This window comes from Papaver somniferum, chromosome 1 (assembly GCF_003573695.1).
Source record: "Papaver somniferum cultivar HN1 chromosome 1, ASM357369v1, whole genome shotgun sequence".
Classification (NCBI taxonomy): Eukaryota; Viridiplantae; Streptophyta; class Magnoliopsida; order Ranunculales; family Papaveraceae; genus Papaver; species Papaver somniferum.
This window is the reverse complement of record NC_039358.1, coordinates 221,979,621-221,998,146: the sequence shown is the minus strand read 5'-3', so window position 1 is coordinate 221,998,146 and position 18,526 is coordinate 221,979,621. Positions and strand designations below refer to the sequence as shown.

Genomic DNA, 18,526 nt, shown 5'->3' with positions numbered 1-18,526 from the left:
GTTGTCATATTTTAGTATCAAAACTCGATTAGAGTCGCTTGATTAAGATTTCTAGAGTCAACTTCGTTTAGGTTATACTAGAAAGTCTAGGAATGTTGAGACATACAAGTATTACCTTGAAGAACGTGAAGACGTATCAACTACAATGAATACATCATCCTTTCACTGGAGGTTAGCGATACTGACTTGACTTGTTTCCATTCCTATTGTTACTTTCAAGTCGTTTAAGATCGAAAACATAACATGCGAGGTTATATCTAATACTCTAGTATTAGACTTGGTCATATCATTATGATCAAAGTGTTAAGGAAGAATATTTAATTACCAACTATAACATTTATCTTTTGAACCTCGTAAATGCGACATCGACATAATCTATGAAACTCGTTACCTGATTGTGTATACGATACAGGTGTGATTTAATCCTAGGAAACTATGTTTCATTTCATATGTTTAACGGAGGTATATGTACGAAACTTGTTTCGTAATCGAAAATAAATCAATAGGTCTTTTCGTATGGTTTTCTATGAAAATATGTTGGATGACCAATTCGAACCTAAGGTGGAAATTCGGGTAAAACCGATCTTAACTTATATTGAATGATATGGTAGAACCGATCCCTACCTACTTTGGGATACATGGTGGAAACAATCCTAGCTTTTGTTGGGAGTCTTGGTAGAACCGATCCTACCTATATTAGGAATCTTAGTATAACCGATCCTAGTTTTTCTTGGGAGTCATGGTAGAACCGATCCCTACATATGTTTGGAGACTTGGTAGAACCGATCTTAACCTATGTTAGGAGTCACTGTAGAACCAGTCCCAAGAGAAAAACTGATTTTCAACATTCACATATTACTTACGGTTCTGTATGAGTTTGGAATTAGGGTTTGCTAAATAGGAAATTTTTAGATGTCGGCATAATTTGAACATGTACGTAATTCTTATTTCTAATTTTTCAAAGATATTCTTGATACTCAAGAGGATCCCAATTCCCGAACTGAATTATTGATAATCTTTTAATTAAGATTTTCGAATTATATATTTTTTTTATTTTCCAGCAATCAAAACATATCCCTTAAAATGATGTATTAGTTAAGTGCTAAACTAATATTAGATATTTTGTAAAGAGAGATTTCGGAATTACATGTTGGATAATAGTAAAAAAATATGAAAACCTAAATTAGGTACATATTGCATTTCTTGATATCTTTCGGTTTTGAAATTTCCTTGTTGTCCAAACAACCTTGGTCTACAAGTAGTTGAGTTTGCATTTCTTGTAACCACCCTAAGAGCCAGGAAAACTTCATTCGTATTGTTTCTGGTGGAACCGACTATCCGGAGAGGAAGATACCCTAATTAAGTGAAATCTCTTACGTCCGCTCATTTAAAGACTTTTGTGGGATCAAGAAGCTCTACGAGTACCTTTGATGGGAAACTAGATAGTGCATTGTTATTTTAATTTCCGATTATTAATTTGATTGACTAACGGTTATTAAAACATTGATTGCACCTAGTTTGACTATTCTTGAGAGCCTTTTATTCTGGCGTCACTCAAACTAGATCAAAGTATTGACGGGATCTTCATAACTGTTTTTAGATCTGAAGACAACTTGTTATCATCCATTGTTAACAAACTACATTCTATGTGTGATCGATCATAAGTGGAATTAAGTTTTTTGTGTGCAAGTACAATTGAAGGAAATTGAATATTTGAAGACAAGAAGATTTTTTTGATATTTTTGTACACATCTTGATCGGCTGGAATCCTACTAAGATCTTATTTCTTTGATAGATTTGATCATATAGTCGTATGGATCCGCAACTATCATTTGATGGCATTCTTCAGTTTAGACGACAAAGGAGTTTACTAGACAAAGGAGTTTACTAGTTTAGACGTAAGAACTTTTGTCAAGACTCAACAAATCTTTTCTAAAAGATTATTGGAGTAGTTACCAAACAACTTTGTTCCTTTACTGTTTTGAAGACGATCGAAATGAGTTGAGTACTTAAGAATTTACATTGGTAAAGCAACTCAAGACAATGATTTCTATCTTGGGATTCACGTGTGTTGGCCAGACGGTTGTAGGCGCAGCTATACTGAGGGAACTAAGTAACTTGGGGTAGATTACTTGGTCTCAACTATACAAAGTTGGCTTTGTTCTTTGTATAACGACTTAATTCTGAGAGCATTCACACCTGGATTAGGTCCCGAGGTTTTTCTGCATTTGCGATTTCTTCGTTAATATAATCTTGTTGTGTGATTTACTTTTACATTCCTCAATTATAATTATTTTATTATAACTAAAAGTAAATACACTTGTATGTTAATTCTAATCACTTGATATTAATCTTATAGTAAATTGGTTTTGAACCGTAACTGTTATCAAGTGAATATCTTGAAGGTGTATTGTCTCGACTTAGTCTATAAACGATCACTCAATGTAACAAACTTTTAGGTTGAAACGAAAAGATTGTGGTGTACTTGGATACTCTCGTCATTTCATTGTATGGTTAGCAGTATAGTGCATAAAAACATTTATAAGTACTAACATTCATAACATTTGGATTTTCTCAAGCAGTGGTATGAACATATATACATGAGTAGAAGATCACCGTCACCCCCTACTACCGCGATAATTGATCACCGAGATACAAATGATTTCAACATGTTGTTCATGAAAACTGCACCGGTTTATGTAGGGGTGCTTTTTAAGCTAATTGTCTGTGATCATCTAATTCTCTAATTTTCTCATATAAGAATTTGAAGTTGAAATGTATCTCAGATAATGCATCTATAATACAAACACAGAATGGGTTTTTGAGCTTGGACGGTCAGATAACATTTTGAGAGACAAGCGTTGCATTCGACCATCCTAGTTTCATCCTAGCGAAATACATCCGACGGACGTCGTTTCTGTAACCCTTCTCATTATGAATCAAAATTTATTAATCTTTAATTATTGCATCACCTCTTAACTCAAGATATTCAAAGAAACATTAAATGAAATCATAATATATCATATATGCATTAATTGGGTGGCATGATGAATCTAATGGGAAATGAGATTTATTTATTTATTTTTGGATATTGTATATGTATAATTTTACAATGTATTTATAGACATTATTTTCGCTTAAAACAGAATAGAAAACTATCTTGAAAAGGAACATGATTTAAAGTCCGGAAAAAGAGAAAAATTACACCAGTCAGATATCATACTAAAGAAATGTCGTTACGACACGAGTTATCTCTAAATATTTGTTAGAACTCTCTGTTAACCTCGTGTCGTGCCGTTACAGTACGGGTTATTTCTGGTGATCAATATTTTGGAAAGTAAAAAGGTTTCAAATGTATATAATGATACATAAGGTGAAAAGGAAGTAAAAGATTCCACAAATCTTATACTAGGATCTTAAGATAATGACTATCTCTAATTTTTAATCAATCCCATTTTAACAGACCTTAGAATAATCAATCCTATGGTTTCCAAAGACAATCAAACAACCATAATTCCAAGGCACGAAGAAGTAAAATCTAAGGTGCTAAAATACTTCAATTTAATATAATACTATTATTATTTTAAGTCCTCATTTTCAAACTCTCAAACTATGACCCACATTTGTCGAGGTTATGTTCCTTTTTTTATAATTTCTTTTGTCGAAAAGTAAAGTTTAGAACTTATAATTGTGGATTTACTCAAAAACAAAAATATGATCTGATTAGTAGAGAAAAAGAAAGATTATTTTTGACAAAAAGAAAAACACAGATTTTCCAAACAGAAACAGCTTTAGATTGGTCGAAGAAAAAGTGGGATTCAAATAAGATCTTCTTGGTTGTTTCTCAAAAATGATTGAGATGATAATAATAATAATAATAGCAGTGTTAAAACAGTTGATTTGGGTGGTGGCCCGTTTGATTAACAGTAAGCAAACTAAGCAATCATGAATGAGTAAGAAAGTAGAAAAATATTGTACATCATGCAATCCTTGAGTACTTTTAAAACTTTGTTTGGCACACCTCATCCATGACCATGACAAAACACCACTTCAAATCTTGTAGAATAAATCTCTTTTCTTTTCTTTTCTTTCTTTTGCATCAACATCAGATTTTTATACTTATAGCTCTGCTCTTCTAAAGGCCAAAGTCCCTTTCATATCCTTCTTTTTCTTTACCAAACAGCTCAAAATGGGAAAGAATTACTTGAATTACAGCTCAAACTTTGCAACAATCATCAACCGTTTCAGCTCACGTGCATACATCGTTTGTCATCATAAATTGACCTTAGTTGCACACTACATTTTTTTTTTTAAATCCACAGATGAATTCACACTGCGAAATGCGAATCCTGTAAGCCTTGGGCAACCGTAACCTTGCAAATTCGAAGGAAGAAAATCTATGAAAACGGCTCATACGATCAGCTCCGTTGCCAGTGTTAGATTTTCCGGCTGTGTGAGATGCCTTTTACGATGTTGCCGCTTTGATGAGCAAAAACATTCACAGAACTTGCATGATCAAGTGGTTGTCAACATTATGTATTAGAAAAGAACCAAACAGAAGTACTACTTCAAATGGAATTGCAGGACCACCAAGGGAAAGCTGATCAATGGACCTAATTGCGGTTTGCCACTACGGATTTGATAGGAGCCGATCGAAAATGGACCAAACGTACAGCAAGTTTACAAAGTACACAGACAACCCAGATGGAATGTCCGAAAAGTTCCCAGTGAAAAGAAAGACGCTACAGAAAAGTTCATTGGATACCAGCTTATTCAAACTAGAACACTATTTTCTGTTTTCTAGTATCTATTTCAACCATATCTCATCTAATTGAAAAACGAGTTTTTGAGAATCCAAATTCAACGATGACACATCTTGAATTTCGGCCTGTCATTGTTGCAGCAAGCAGCCAGAGAGCAGAAAGGAGCAGAACCAGCTTTAAGTGGGAAATCTAAAAGCTTTAAAGGAACACTATGAACAAAGAAACCAGAACATCCGTCATTTGTTAAGAAGCCTACAGGCTGCAACTCGGAGGTTATTAGGAACCAGATGGGCGCCAATTCAGGACCCATTGGTGCCATGACTGTAACTGGTTGTTTATTTTCCTATAAAAAAGAAAAGAACAACTCTAAGAAGAACAGTGCAAGAAACTAAAACATTGTGATTCATTTTGAATGTTCTGATTTTATGTGTTACAAAGACAACGTTAAATCCTCAATAACGTTCATTTTCTTTAACCTAAGTATACATCACCAACCTGAATAGTTTTATCCTCGAAAGAAATTTGTGTTCAACAAATAAATGCTACAAGGGTAATTAACATATATGCAACATACCGCAAAACAAATTCACAATGTGGAAATTGAAATGCAAGTGTCGTGGCTCCTTGGTTGAGTTGAATTTCAGCTGATGAATCAAAAAATCGATGAGTTATGAGCAAACAAATCCCAGAACTTACTAAGTATCATATGGTTAGCTTGAACACCATGCAAAGTTTGGCCTGCACTAAGAGGAAGAGACAACATAATCTGAACTCTGCCCACTGTTCCAGTTCTCGTCAGAGCCATTAGATCGAATCACTGGAAAAGAAACACAAATCAGACTGAGAATAATAACAAAAATAACCTACACATATCTTACATAAGAGATAAATAGTCTGAACTATCAACAGATTATTTCATATTTGTAATAAATAAATGCAAAGAAGATTATTATCGTATAAAGGAGAAAGTCCACAAAATTTCGTAACTGTCGAAGGGGGTTCCAGGACACAGAGTAGGAGTGTTTAGAAAGTGTAGACTGCTAGTGCTGTAAATGGGGAACATAAGAAAGATAATACTAGTGGTGTTTGAGATGGCTTGCCGAATTGCTGCCAACGGGTCGTGTGATGATACAGCGTCAATAGATCACATCCTGTTGCAGCATCAGCAGCACATGAAACAACCCCCCTCTACAACCACACCTACTATGACCACATTAAACCCCCCATCTTATCACAACCAGAAAATTATCGACTACCACATACAGAACGACCCTCATTTCATAGGTATCTGTAACACTGATAGACCATTGACCTTATTTGTTATAATATCATGGAAATTACCCCACACTGTCAATGCTTATAAAAATATTACTCGAAAAATACTATGTGGCCATAACTAAGTAAGTTGCTGTTAACTGTTAAGCTGTTTACATACTTTATAACCATGAAATACAAAAATAGCATTCCCATGGGTGTATCTTAGAAGAGCAAACCTGAGAGACCAGCCGCGGTGAAGATCTCCTGGGTAAAAATTTCTTTGCATTTTTTTGTAAGACGAGTATAGCTTTCCTCTCAGCTTTCCTCACACGCTCTTGGGATCTTGTGGTTCGCCTCATCTGAAGCCCTCCAGGCTCCGGATTATCAGAACAGTTAGAAGGCCTCTTCAACAACTTATTAATTTGTGAACACCTGAAAGTCCGAGGAAATAGAATTATTAGTTATATAACATTAACAGTGGCAAAGCTACGTTTAGGAATGAGGCTTACTCTGAGCTATCTTTCTCACTTATGGGGTTGCTCCCTCCCTGCAGAAGTGAAGAAACGTTTATTAGGTCAGTTCCTAGAATGGCTGAAAACATGTAAAAAAAAAAAACTAGGTTCAGAAACACTGATCTAGTTGTAATACACACAAGTCTTCAACCATTTTATATCATGAATACCATAAATAGCAGTTTATTATTTCAGAAACTAGAAAGCTGAACTTTCTTAATCATTCAAATTGCTTAATAATAATTATTTTTGCGGAAAAAAACAGACCATACCCCTTCTTCAGAAGATGCATATAGAGGGTCACTGTTTGTGTTCTGACCAGGTTCCTTGTTTTCTGACCCGCCTTCATCAGTTTGTAAATTAGTCATTGGATCGTCCAAATCTGATCTGTCAAGGTTATGAAGTGAACATTTTCCGGTGTCATTAGAGTAACTTGCAACTTCTGATGATTGCATCCCCATTGAATCACCAGTTGAGCACATAGGAATCACACCACCAGGGTTCCCAAGAGCTGAAGTAATGAGCGAGATTCCATCCTTAAAGAATTCGCTGACAATTGGAAGATCTGGTTTACTAGAAACCGAAGCCGAGGGGAATGTTTCAGCACTTTCTGGACATTTGCTATCACTCTTTGATCCATCTGATATATCAGATAATATTGAGCCAGCAGAAACAAAAGTTTCGTTGCCATTTTGGAGATGGGAGTCACTGTTCAAATCTACAGAATTCTGAGAATAGTCACCGCACAGAGATGAAACCTTTGAATCAATCTCCCTAACAGGGGTTGACTCTGCAACGTTGTTAGGACTTACTACAGAAGATATTATATGTTCTTCAGGAATATCTCTTACGTATGAGCTTGTGAAAGATTCAGTAACCTTGGGATCACCTGTTGTTTTCAAGTTTACCGCCGTATTCCCAAGAAATGAAGCTTTCATTTGTTCTTCACTTTCATTGACAATTCCAAGCTCGTGGTGAAGAACTCTAGACTTAGCATTCAGCTTTTCTGGATGGATACAAAGTTCACTCTTTAACTTCTTTGTCCAGTCTGATAAGCTCGAGTTCAGATCAACAAAAACGTTGATTCCATCTTCAGACCTAACATGGAACTCCAACGTAGCAGGAGGTCCCTCATTGCATCCAGTCTGACGGGCTTCACTATTCGACCACCCAGAGCTTTCACCAGTAGCTTTAGTAGGAATATCTCTGGTAGCCACATTCTCATCCGCAGCTGGTTGCTGCAATGACACAACAAGTCAAATGAATTGTTGCAAAACATGTTATGACCAAGTATTCACTTAAAATGAGAATGATTTAGATGCGGTGAAAAATCGCACCACTGAATTGTGATTGTGTAATCTGCAGTTTTGGATAACGTAATTTGTGAACTTTGCATTTCCAGAAGTATTTTCCAGGAAGCCATCAAAGCAACTACAACTAATTCTAGCATTGCTCCCTTACAATTAAGGTATTTTCCAGGTTTACGCATCAATCGATATTTACAATAATGCTTGAATTAAACCCCTTTCTATAAAAGCAAAAACATACATACATTTGCAAATCGGGAAGGCATATGACTACGCAATTTTCTGGCACGCCATGGTTGAGAATCATTGATGCCCTCCATATGCCTATTCTCTTTGTGGGGGGATGACGAAATCCCTAGCGTATCCATTCCAACAGCCTCCACTCTACTTGGACTTACTCCTATTAAAAGCAATTTACAACTTAAACATTAAATTTGTATCTCTGAGTTATTCAACCACAATAATCAGAACGAAAGACCTACCTTCATTATCTTTGTTGGTTAACCCCATGGAACTCAAATTATGGGTCAGGATTTCAAATCTGAATAGACTGATTGAGGAGAAGGAGAAGGAAGAACCACCATTAAATCTTTCACTGGTTTGCACTCACATTCCTCGTATTCTGCAACAATTTCACAAAAACAATGTAATTTGAAACAACCCATTTTTTGTAACAACAAAATGAGCAAACCCAGATAAAAATTACTTCAACTACACAAAATCCTCCTCGTATTTGGGTTAAAAAATGAAAAAAGGAAATCTGAGTTTAGTGAATTTTCACCTGAAAATGAGTTTGGATTTCAAATCCCACCTATTAAATCCTTCACTAGCTTTGCACACTCAGATTCCACCTATTCTGCAACAAATTCATAACAAACAATGCATATCAATATCTTCTCGCAAACCCTCAAACCCCTTTTTTCTAACAGCAAAAAGGAGGAAACCCACTGAGAAAACACATCAAGAAAGTTCCAAGAAAACCCAGAAATAATTTTTTTCTCAGTTACATCAAATCATATATATACATTTTCAAGTGGGTAAAAGAATGGAAAAGGAAATCTGGGTTTAGTGAATTTTCATCTAAAATTGCTGTGCGGTTTCCACTGTGAACTTCTTCTTCTTCTTGAATGTGAATCAAAGAAAGTGTTTACAGAAAAGAAAAAAAATAGAGATGAACAGAGAAAGAGAAAGAGAAGCAGAGAGATTTGAATGTTGTGTTGTTGTCGAGGGAGGGAGAGATTGAAGATTGAAGAGACTAATAAATAAATCTCTATAAATAAAATTTTCTCCAATTTTCTTTAATTATTATTTTCGAAGTTTTTGAAAGACTATGACGGAAATGACCTCCTCCTCTTCGCAGCTTCTTTTTGTACTTTTATGATGATCTGATCTGATCTGCTGATGATGATGGTGGTGGTGGGTAGGCGCACTAGGCAGGTGTCTCAAACCTAGAAATAGTGACTTCACCGATTCATAAATCGTCTGGGTTTTTGCCCTACAAAAAAAAATGTCAGTACAGTACAGGGCATTTTCATTTCTTGGAAAGGTGCACTAATTTTTTTCTTTTTTTCCATATTAATATTTTTTTTTCTAGTTTATTCTTTATTAAAGGGTTTATTGCATTTTTGATAAATTTAGAGAGGTGGAAAATGGTGCACAGATTTCCAAGAGGTGTACAACTTTATTTATTAATTAGCCATTCATTTTTGCTACACAGAAAAACAAACGTAGAGTGAATCAGAGCAGCATTACGTACAAGGAGATATGTTGGGCCTTCGACCAGACTGTGTGCCAACTGACTGCCACATGCTCAAATATGTTTATTTGAGGGTCCAGGTGAATAGATAAACCAAAGTTTCGGTAGTGGGAAAATTAAATATCGGTTTAGGTTGAGCCGATCGGCGCCATCAAGGGTGGTCGTCCCATTTTGAGCCGAGGATCGGTTCAATATGAGACGCTTGTCTTCATCGCAGATGGTAATGGATGTATCTCTACCTGTTAAATTCAACGTTGCCTATTATATCTATATAAATCATTTTCCATCCGCCAATAAACTCACATAACTTCTATCTATTCATAGAAATATATCAATTTTCTACTACCAATTAAAGTTCTTCCATGAATATATTCCTTGTTTTAAGTCGTTTCAATCACATTTTTTCTTCTTTATGGATCCTAATTTGGAATATGAGGAAGTATAGACAGTTGCATTACTGTGTCTCCAATAATAACAGTGGACTCTTCAGCTGGATCAAATGGAAGAAGATTTAAGAAAAGGTAACGGCGACGAACGTCATGATACAATTATATACGGGTCAAGTATTGCGAGTTCCAGAACCGAGACCAGCATTGACAGGAAAATATACGTGGATATTTCGAGAGGAAGGACATCAACAAATGATACTTGATTATTTACCAACGTATGTGTTTACTCCGATGAAGATTTTCAACGGGCTTTGTATACCTCAATACTTGGTTATTAGGCTTATAAGAGAACTTTGTCGGGTAAATCCTAAATTCAACTATCAATTTGATGCACTTAATGTACGGAGACATAGTCTTGTAAAAAAGGTCACAACAACCATAAGAATTATGGGTTATGGTATGTCATCAGTTGTCTGTGATTAGTACATTCATGTGGTAAAACAACATCATATGAAAATCTCGTTATGGTTAGCGAAACTGTAATCAACCATTTTGGTCCACATTTTCTGCGACAACCAACACAAGATGATGTAGACCGAATACTAGTTGAAAATACGAAGATAGGCTTTGTCGGAATGCTTAGTAGCCTTGATTGCATGCATTGAGTGTGGCATGGATGTTCTTATACTTGGACAGGGCAGTATAAGGGCCACTACTCGAAACCAATTGTTGTTCTGGAAGCGGCAACTTCTTATGATTGTTGGATATGACATGCTTTTTTTGGAGTCCTGAGATCAAACGATGAAATCAATATTTTGCACAAATCGACCTTGTTTGAAGAACTGAAGTATGGAAATGCTCCAGCTGCAAATTTCACCGTCAACGACAATAATTATAAGATGGGGTATTTCCTGGCGGACAAAATTTATCCAACGTGGTCAACTTTTGTTCAAGCTTAAAGTGAGCTAGCCGAAGTCGAGGACCATTGTGTTAGAAGGAATTTTAACGGGAAGCAGATGACGTGTAGGAAGGATGTTGAACGAGCATTTGGAATTTTGAAGACGAAGTTCTATATAATTTTCGGACCATACCGTTCGTTTAAACCATTAGAAATGAAACAGATTATGCTCACCTGCACAATTTTGCATAATATGATAATCAAGGAAACTCGGAAGAACACCAGTTGGACAAGTTATCTAGATAAATTTTTGAGGAAAGAAGTTCAACCTGCATGGAGTGTCACCGCAAGAGAGTATATAATTGTAGAAGATAGAAATCAAAAAAGAGGTTTACATTTGAGACTAAGGGAGGATTTCTCTATGCATAATTCGGCTGAATTTTGAATAAGAAATCCTCAAAAAAATTAATATGTTTTTACTTTATGGTTTTTTTAATTTGATCTGTGTAATTTGGATCAAACAAATGCTGAAGAAACTAACGGCGCGTTTGGTTGACGGGAAGAGAATGCGATACCTGGGAATATAATTCCAGGAATATAGTTCCCTTGGAATATGATTCCTTTAATCTTGTTTGGTTTAGTCAGGATTAGGATCAAAAAGTAAGGAAATAGTTACCAAAATAAAAAAAAATATTGGAAGAAAATCGATTCCCAAACGAAGGGAATCCTAAACCCACCTTCTTGGTATGTTTTCTATTCCCCCATATTTCGGAAACTTAAAATTAAAGGAATATAATTCCTACAGTTATTACACATCCCAAACAAGAGTATGGAATCATATTCCCGGGAATACGATTTCATACCCATGAAACAAATATTATATAAGGGTTACATTTAATTTAAAACTAAAGATTACGTTGAATTTAAAACTAACTATTACATATAGAATTCAAAACTCAAACTAAACAAGTGTAATGCATTAATTTCATTTTTCATTCTCATATAGTCTCTTTGCATCAGAAACTATGTCAATTGTTCTTGGGCGTTGTTGTGCCTTTTATGCTTGAACTACATAACGACATGCCATATGGTGGGCCTTCGACCATACTTTGTGCCAACTGACTGCCACATGGTCAAATATGTTTATTTGAGGGTCATGTGAATAGATAAACCAAGTTTCTGTAGTGGGAAAATTAAATATCGGTTTAGGTTGAGCCGATCGTCGCCATCAAGGGTGGTCGTCCCATTTTCAGCCGGGGATCGGTTCAATATGAGACGCTTGTCTTCATCGCAGATGGTAATGGATATATCTCTAATCTTTAAATTCAATGTTGCTTATTATACCTATATATAAATCATTTTCCATTCGCCAATAAACTGACATAACTTTTATCTATTCATAGAAATTTATCAAATTTCTACTACCAATTAAAGTTCTTCCATGAATATAATCCTTGTTTTAAGTCGTTTCAATCACATTTTTTTTTCTTTATTGATCCTAATTTGGAATATGAGGAAGTACAGACAGTTGTGTTACTATGTCTCCAGTAACAACAGTGGATGCTTCAGCTGGATCAAATAGATGAAGATTCAGACGAAGAGGTAACAACGACGAACGTCATGATACAATTATATAAGGGTCAAGTATTGAGGGTTCCATAACCGATACCAGCATTGACAGGAAAATATATGTGGATATTTTGAGAGGAAGGACATCAATAAATGATACTTGATTATTTACCAACGTATGTATTTACTCCGATAAAGATTTTCAACGGGCTTTGTATACCTCAGTACTTGGTTATTAGACTTATAAGAGAGCTTTGTTAGGTAAATCCTAAATTCAACTATCAATTTGATGCACTTAATGTACGGGGACATAGTCCTGTAAAAAAAGTCACAACAACCCTAAGAATTATAGGTTATGGCAATATCAGCGGATGTTGTGATTAGTACATTCATGTGGTAAAACAACAACATATGAAAATTTTGTTATGATTGTTGGATATGGCATGCTTTTTTTTGAAGTCCTGAGATCAAACGACGAAATCAATATTTTGCACAAATCGCCCTTGTTTGAAGAACTGAATTATAGAAATGCTCCAGCTGCAAATTTCACCGTCAACGACGATAACTGTAAGATGTGTTATTTTCTAGCGGACAAAATTTTTCCAACGTGGTCAACTTTAGTTCAAGCTTACACAAGCTACCCGAAGACGAGGACCATTGTGTTAGAAGGAATTTTAACGGGAAGCAGGAAGGACGTTGAACGAGCATTTGGAATTTTGAAGAGAAGGTTCCATATAATTTTTGGACCATACTGAAAAAGTGGGGGTCTAACAACCACACCCAATATTTCGTTCGATAATCTGAATAGACAATCTCCAATATACTTTCAAGAGAATCAACTAGACAGTCAGACTCAATCTAGAGAAAAGTATATCAAAAAGTTTTATATCTCTATCTCTTAATTCAATCTGCAATCAGCAAGTAGGAATTTGCAAGCCCGATTGAATATAAGAGAAATAACTTGGAACGGTATCAAAGACTAATGTTCAAGGATCAATCAATTTCAATCAACAACCAAAGGTTGGATTTCCCAATTTATCGATTTAACACACAATCTGTGATATTTCAATTATATAACAGAATATAATGCAGAAAAGGAAATAACACAGACACCAGAATTTTGTTAACGAGGAAAACCGCAAATGCAGAAAAACCCGGGGACCTAGTCAAGTTTTGAACACCACACTGTATTAAGCCGCTACAGACACTAGTCTACGACCAATGAACTTCGAGCTGGACTGTAGTTGAACCCTGATCAATCTCACACTGATTCAAGGTACAGTTGCGCTCCATACGTCTCTGATCCCAGCAGGATACTACGCACTTGATTCCCTTAGCTGATCTCACCCACAACGAAGAGTTGCTACGACCCAAAGTCGGAGACTTGATAAACAAATCTGTCTCACACAAAAAAGTCTACTAAAATAGGTAAATCTGTCTCCCACAGAAATACCTACGAGTTTAGTTCCGTTTTTTGATAAATCAAGGTGCACAGGAACCAATTGATAAACTAGACTTATATTCCCGAAGAACAACCTAGTATTATCAATCACCTCACAATAATATTAATCGTATGATAGCGAAAAAAGATATTGTGGAATCACAAACGATGAGACGAAGATGTTTGTGACTACTTTTAATCTTACCTATCGGAGATAAATCTCAATCAAATATTAGCAAAGATAATACTCAATCACGATAGTAAAAGTAAGATCAGAACACGCAACTACAGAGAAAATAGTTGGGTCTGGCTTCACGGTCCCAATGAAGTCTTCAAGTCGTTAACCTATAGGGTTTCCTGAAAAACCTAAGGTTAAAGGAGAATCGACTCTAGTCGCAACTAGTATCACACAATAGGTGTGTGGATTAGGTTTCTGTAGATGGTGGATTTTCGACAAAGGATAAAATCGTAAACCCATAATTGTACATACTCCTGATCCAGCAATCACATGAATATCGAGGCTCATGTCTCTTATCGAAAGCGTGAAAGCTCATGCCACAAAGATCTCTGACTGAGAATACTGTCTCTCAGAGTATATGTAGATATGTAGTCTCTCATCTGAGGCAACAACATATCTCATGAATACTGAGCAATTTCAGTAATTACTTCTATATAGAATCGAAATATTGGACGGCTCCTAGACAGCTTGCCTGCTAGTATAGAACAATAATGTCTTCAGGATGTAACAATGTTTTCCCTGACTATATAAAAGAAATATGACGCTTCAACAAGCTCATATCACTCAATTCCTGAATAATTAATGCTCCTAGATGATCGTACTAGTATATAGCCGTCAATTAATTATTTTTATATCATTAGATTCATTAAATAATTAATACTTCAATTCATGGTTAAATACAGATTGATGATTCCTTTATACCACTAGTGGAAAATGGAAGTTAAACCACTGTCAGGACAAGAGGTAACATCCAAACAAACGACTGTGTTCATCAGTTGGAATATAGAAGTGGTTTTCTCCAAAACGACTGTTTCTCACACTAGTTGAATTCTTTAAGAAAACCACTGGTTTTGTCAATATGAATTTACTCACTAATAAACACAGTGGTTTATATCCGATTATATTTTACAAAAAAAAAAAATTTGATTCAGCTGAATCTAAAGCTAGAATCAACTCAATACTAGATTATAAATTTTAGAATTTTAAATTTATAACGACTGTAACACTTAATTTGTATTAAAATGTGTTCGTTTACAACTTCTACTATCAGACCTTTTAAGTTCTAAATCTGAATTTCAACGGTAAGTAAACAATTGCTCAACCTATATTCCTTTTACAAACTTAACAAATCAAAAAGCTTGAAAATATTCCATGCGAGTTAGCAGCATAGAACAAGACTTCACTACTTATACCTTCATTTACCAACAAACTAGCTCAATTCAGGTTCATCACTCTAGCCTTAAGCTGCAAATAAAAACCAAGACATCAATTAGAAACCACAAAAAGAAAAAGAGACGAGGCATCTAACTGACACCTTCACCACCTACACATGCAAATATGCACTAAAATTGAAATTTACAGAAAAACAAATGAATTGCAGCTACTTTGCATACAAAACCAGGAATGAAATTAACAGAGAAGATTGTACAGGAATTTCCTACCACGGTTCCAACAAGTGTCTGAAATACTATTGATGTAAAACATGGCCTGCGTTAATTGAGTTCATGGGACATGAACAAAATTATAGCTAAAACTATGGGAATCTAAATATAATTAGCTCACATGCACTGAATTTGATATAAAACATCAAATTCCCTAGCCCTATATGTGTCTAAATGAGCATTAGAAGTCCAGTACAGGCTGTGATTTGAGAGAAAAAAATGTTATAATTCTTTAAATGAGGAAAAAAAAAATACAAGTATACAACAACCCATTAGTAAGCTCACAATATTTACCTGCGGCATAGTTAGTGAGACCAACTTCAAGACCATATCTGGGAAACTTGTGGGCATAAGCTGCACAAGTTACCAAATCACCAGTATCATAGCAGATATGATCAGGGCAATAATTTCTATGTTGGTGAAACGAACAACAAAACGGTACTTAGGGGTGTTGTACTTGTTCTTGCGCTGGTTAATTAGTCGGATTCTGGCTCTATTTTTCGTTTTTGCCTCTGCATTCATTACAGTGAAACAATACAATCAGATCACATCCACACGAAGATATACGAAATTAAACCAAAAATCAAATGAGCATATACCTCTCATTCGCTTGAATTTGAATTGAAACTTCTTGAAGTAAGCCCTGGGTTTATGTGCTTTGATTCAAGCCTAGACACGATGAGAAACATGATAAACACCCAACAGAAGATTTCAGTTACAATTCCATACACAAAACCAGATGGTAATTGGAAATATAGATCAACAAACATTAAAATCGAATAACCAAATACACAAATCACTGCTTCTACGATCCTGAAATATAACAACACCCCCAGATCTACAGATATTCATCTCTTAAGCATACACGTACATGCATTTACAAATATATTCACAATTCATATTTCGAAACATAAACCATACCATTGAACCCATGGAATGAGCTTGTGGTCAATCTAAATGATCCATTAATGCCAACGCATCCTCTTCCATATTTATGTCCTACATAACAATCCCATTACACAAATTTTCAAAAGCGTAACCAAAAAATGCATCAAAATCAAACTTTATAACTATTTATATTTGACTCGAGACTCAGAGAGGTCGGAAATCTTCATTAAGAGCTTCTTTTCTTCAACTTCGACCCATCAGAAAATAATCAGAAAGCGGTAAACTTAAGATCGCATAACTGAATGCAACACAAAATACCCATTTTTATCAAAACCATCACAACACGAAGTTCCAGCACAAGAATCCTAATCTAGTAACATAAGAAAATCCTATAAATTAAACACGATAACAAATCCTCACCTGGATGCTTTCATCAAATCCTCATCTTCTCAGATTGTAAAACTTCGCTTCCTATAAAATTAAACAGGGCAAAAAATAGAATCACTCATCAAATCTTAAAAGCTAGTAATGTAAAATTTGTTTAATCTATCATCATTCATCAAATCCTCACCTGCTCAGATTGTAAAACTTAGTTAAGTACACCTTAATTTTTCTGTTGGTTCCTGCGAATTCCGCATCAAATTCAACTAAAGTTGGTCGGGATGTGAAATTCCTTTCCTCTTGCTTTGGATCCAAACAAGACCAACTTAAAGCAATTTTTGAGAAAAGAAACTGTGGGATCACTGTTTTATAAAAAAAAAAGTTAGCTTATAATATCTTTTCAAAAAAAAGGATGCTGCAGGAACATCTAACGAGAAAAATCAAAAACTAATCCACATACCTCATCAACAAAGATAACACTTGGAGCTATTTTACTAGCTAGTGAGAACACTGCTTTGACATATTGATTAGTGAGAACAAAAATCAAACATAACTTATCAGGAAATCATCACCATGACTTCTGTAAACATAAATAACAAACACAATATCATTAAGTTCACTTGAAATCTCATCAACCCATATTGTCAAAATTAAATATAATCAAGATAACAAGTTCTAGAAGCTAAAAAACAAAATTCAATGTTCAAAGTGACTAATAGTTACCATCTTCACTATTTCATGCATCATAATTGTAGTTTGCTCAGCATTATTTCTCGACCAGCTTCTTGTCCACATCCTACATATGATTACCGATATGCTTCTGCTGTAAAATTAACATAATCAATAAAGTATAAGTATAATAGTCAGAAGAACAAAATCTAAGAAAATTGGGGTTTTTTATTTTGTGTTTCTTACCCTGCCATTTGTAGATATAATACTGAGAAAGACCCATAACACAAATAGATCCACTGATAATTCCTAACATTTTCATCACTGATTTCTGTTGAACTCTTCTTCGATTTGCTACTGATGATGAAATGAAAGGAGGTTCGATTTCTTCTTTGGTTATAAGATAAAATGGAAGAATAGTTGATTGCAACCAATCGAAGAAATTGAAGAAGGAATGAAATGTTACAGATCGAAGAAATTGAAGAAAGAAGAAACTATCACAGATCGAAGAAATTGATGCAAAGCTACAGATCGAATCATGAATTCTGGGAGAGTTTAGTTCGAATGAATGAAGTATATCAGTTGAACGAATTATAATGAAACAAGGATTCACAGTTAGGGTTTGGTATTTCTGTTCGGGGAAAAGATGAAGAAGATGGAAAGAGAAAGCGCATCTAGATAAGATTTAAAAGAGAGAGATAAAGTTTCAGGAGAAGTAGGCAAGAGAAAATATGGGGCTATAGAAACCATTTGCTCTCACAGTAGTTCTTAGAACTCTTTAATTTTACCAAAATACCCTCTAATAAAACCACTGTTTAAGAGACAAGTTTTATTTTTTTGTTTTTCTATTCAATAAAACCACTCTCGCTCACAGAACTTATAGTTACGTCAGCCTAATAACAGTAGTATTTGTGAAGTCCAGGAAGCGGTAAAAAACTCATTTTTCACTAGTGTACCCATCAGACACTCGGTGTCCTGCTTGTATCACTGGATGTTTGGACGCTCATGGGGAACAT

General features: G+C 35.1%; 1 protein-coding gene and 1 long non-coding RNA gene across 8 annotated transcripts; both read right to left on the bottom strand.

Annotated features, from left to right (window-relative positions):
* Positions 1 to 5,142: 5,142 nt before the first annotated feature.
* LOC113316741 lies at positions 5,143 to 9,303 on the bottom strand. 4 transcript variants are annotated; one of them, XM_026564904.1, is made up of 8 exons: positions 9,184 to 9,303; positions 8,621 to 8,695; positions 8,322 to 8,461; positions 8,085 to 8,239; positions 6,805 to 7,770; positions 6,530 to 6,567; positions 6,257 to 6,452; positions 5,143 to 5,580 (listed from the first exon to the last, which is right to left on the bottom strand). In XM_026564904.1, the coding sequence occupies exons 3-8, from the start codon at positions 8,347 to 8,349 to the stop codon at positions 5,578 to 5,580; spliced, it is 1,386 nt and encodes a 461-aa protein (XP_026420689.1). In that variant the 5' UTR covers positions 8,350 to 8,461; positions 8,621 to 8,695; positions 9,184 to 9,303; the 3' UTR covers positions 5,143 to 5,577. The 4 variants fall into 4 exon arrangements, with proteins under 4 accessions (XP_026420689.1, XP_026420684.1, XP_026420679.1 ...); XM_026564899.1 differs by lacking the exon at positions 9,184 to 9,303 and adding an exon at positions 8,788 to 9,173; XM_026564894.1 differs by lacking the exon at positions 9,184 to 9,303 and adding an exon at positions 8,865 to 9,173.
* Positions 9,304 to 15,118: 5,815 nt separating this feature from the next.
* On the bottom strand, positions 15,119 to 18,202 carry LOC113316734. 4 transcript variants are annotated; one of them, XR_003343016.1, is made up of 9 exons: positions 17,757 to 18,202; positions 17,565 to 17,664; positions 17,302 to 17,421; positions 17,032 to 17,203; positions 16,881 to 16,931; positions 16,494 to 16,571; positions 16,172 to 16,241; positions 15,867 to 16,084; positions 15,119 to 15,375 (listed from the first exon to the last, which is right to left on the bottom strand). It is a non-coding gene; the product is annotated as an uncharacterized LOC113316734 (long non-coding RNA). The 4 variants fall into 4 exon arrangements; XR_003343018.1 differs by having other exon boundaries at positions 16,881 to 16,922; XR_003343019.1 differs by having other exon boundaries at positions 17,302 to 17,351.
* Between the last annotated feature and the right edge of the window lie 324 nt (positions 18,203 to 18,526).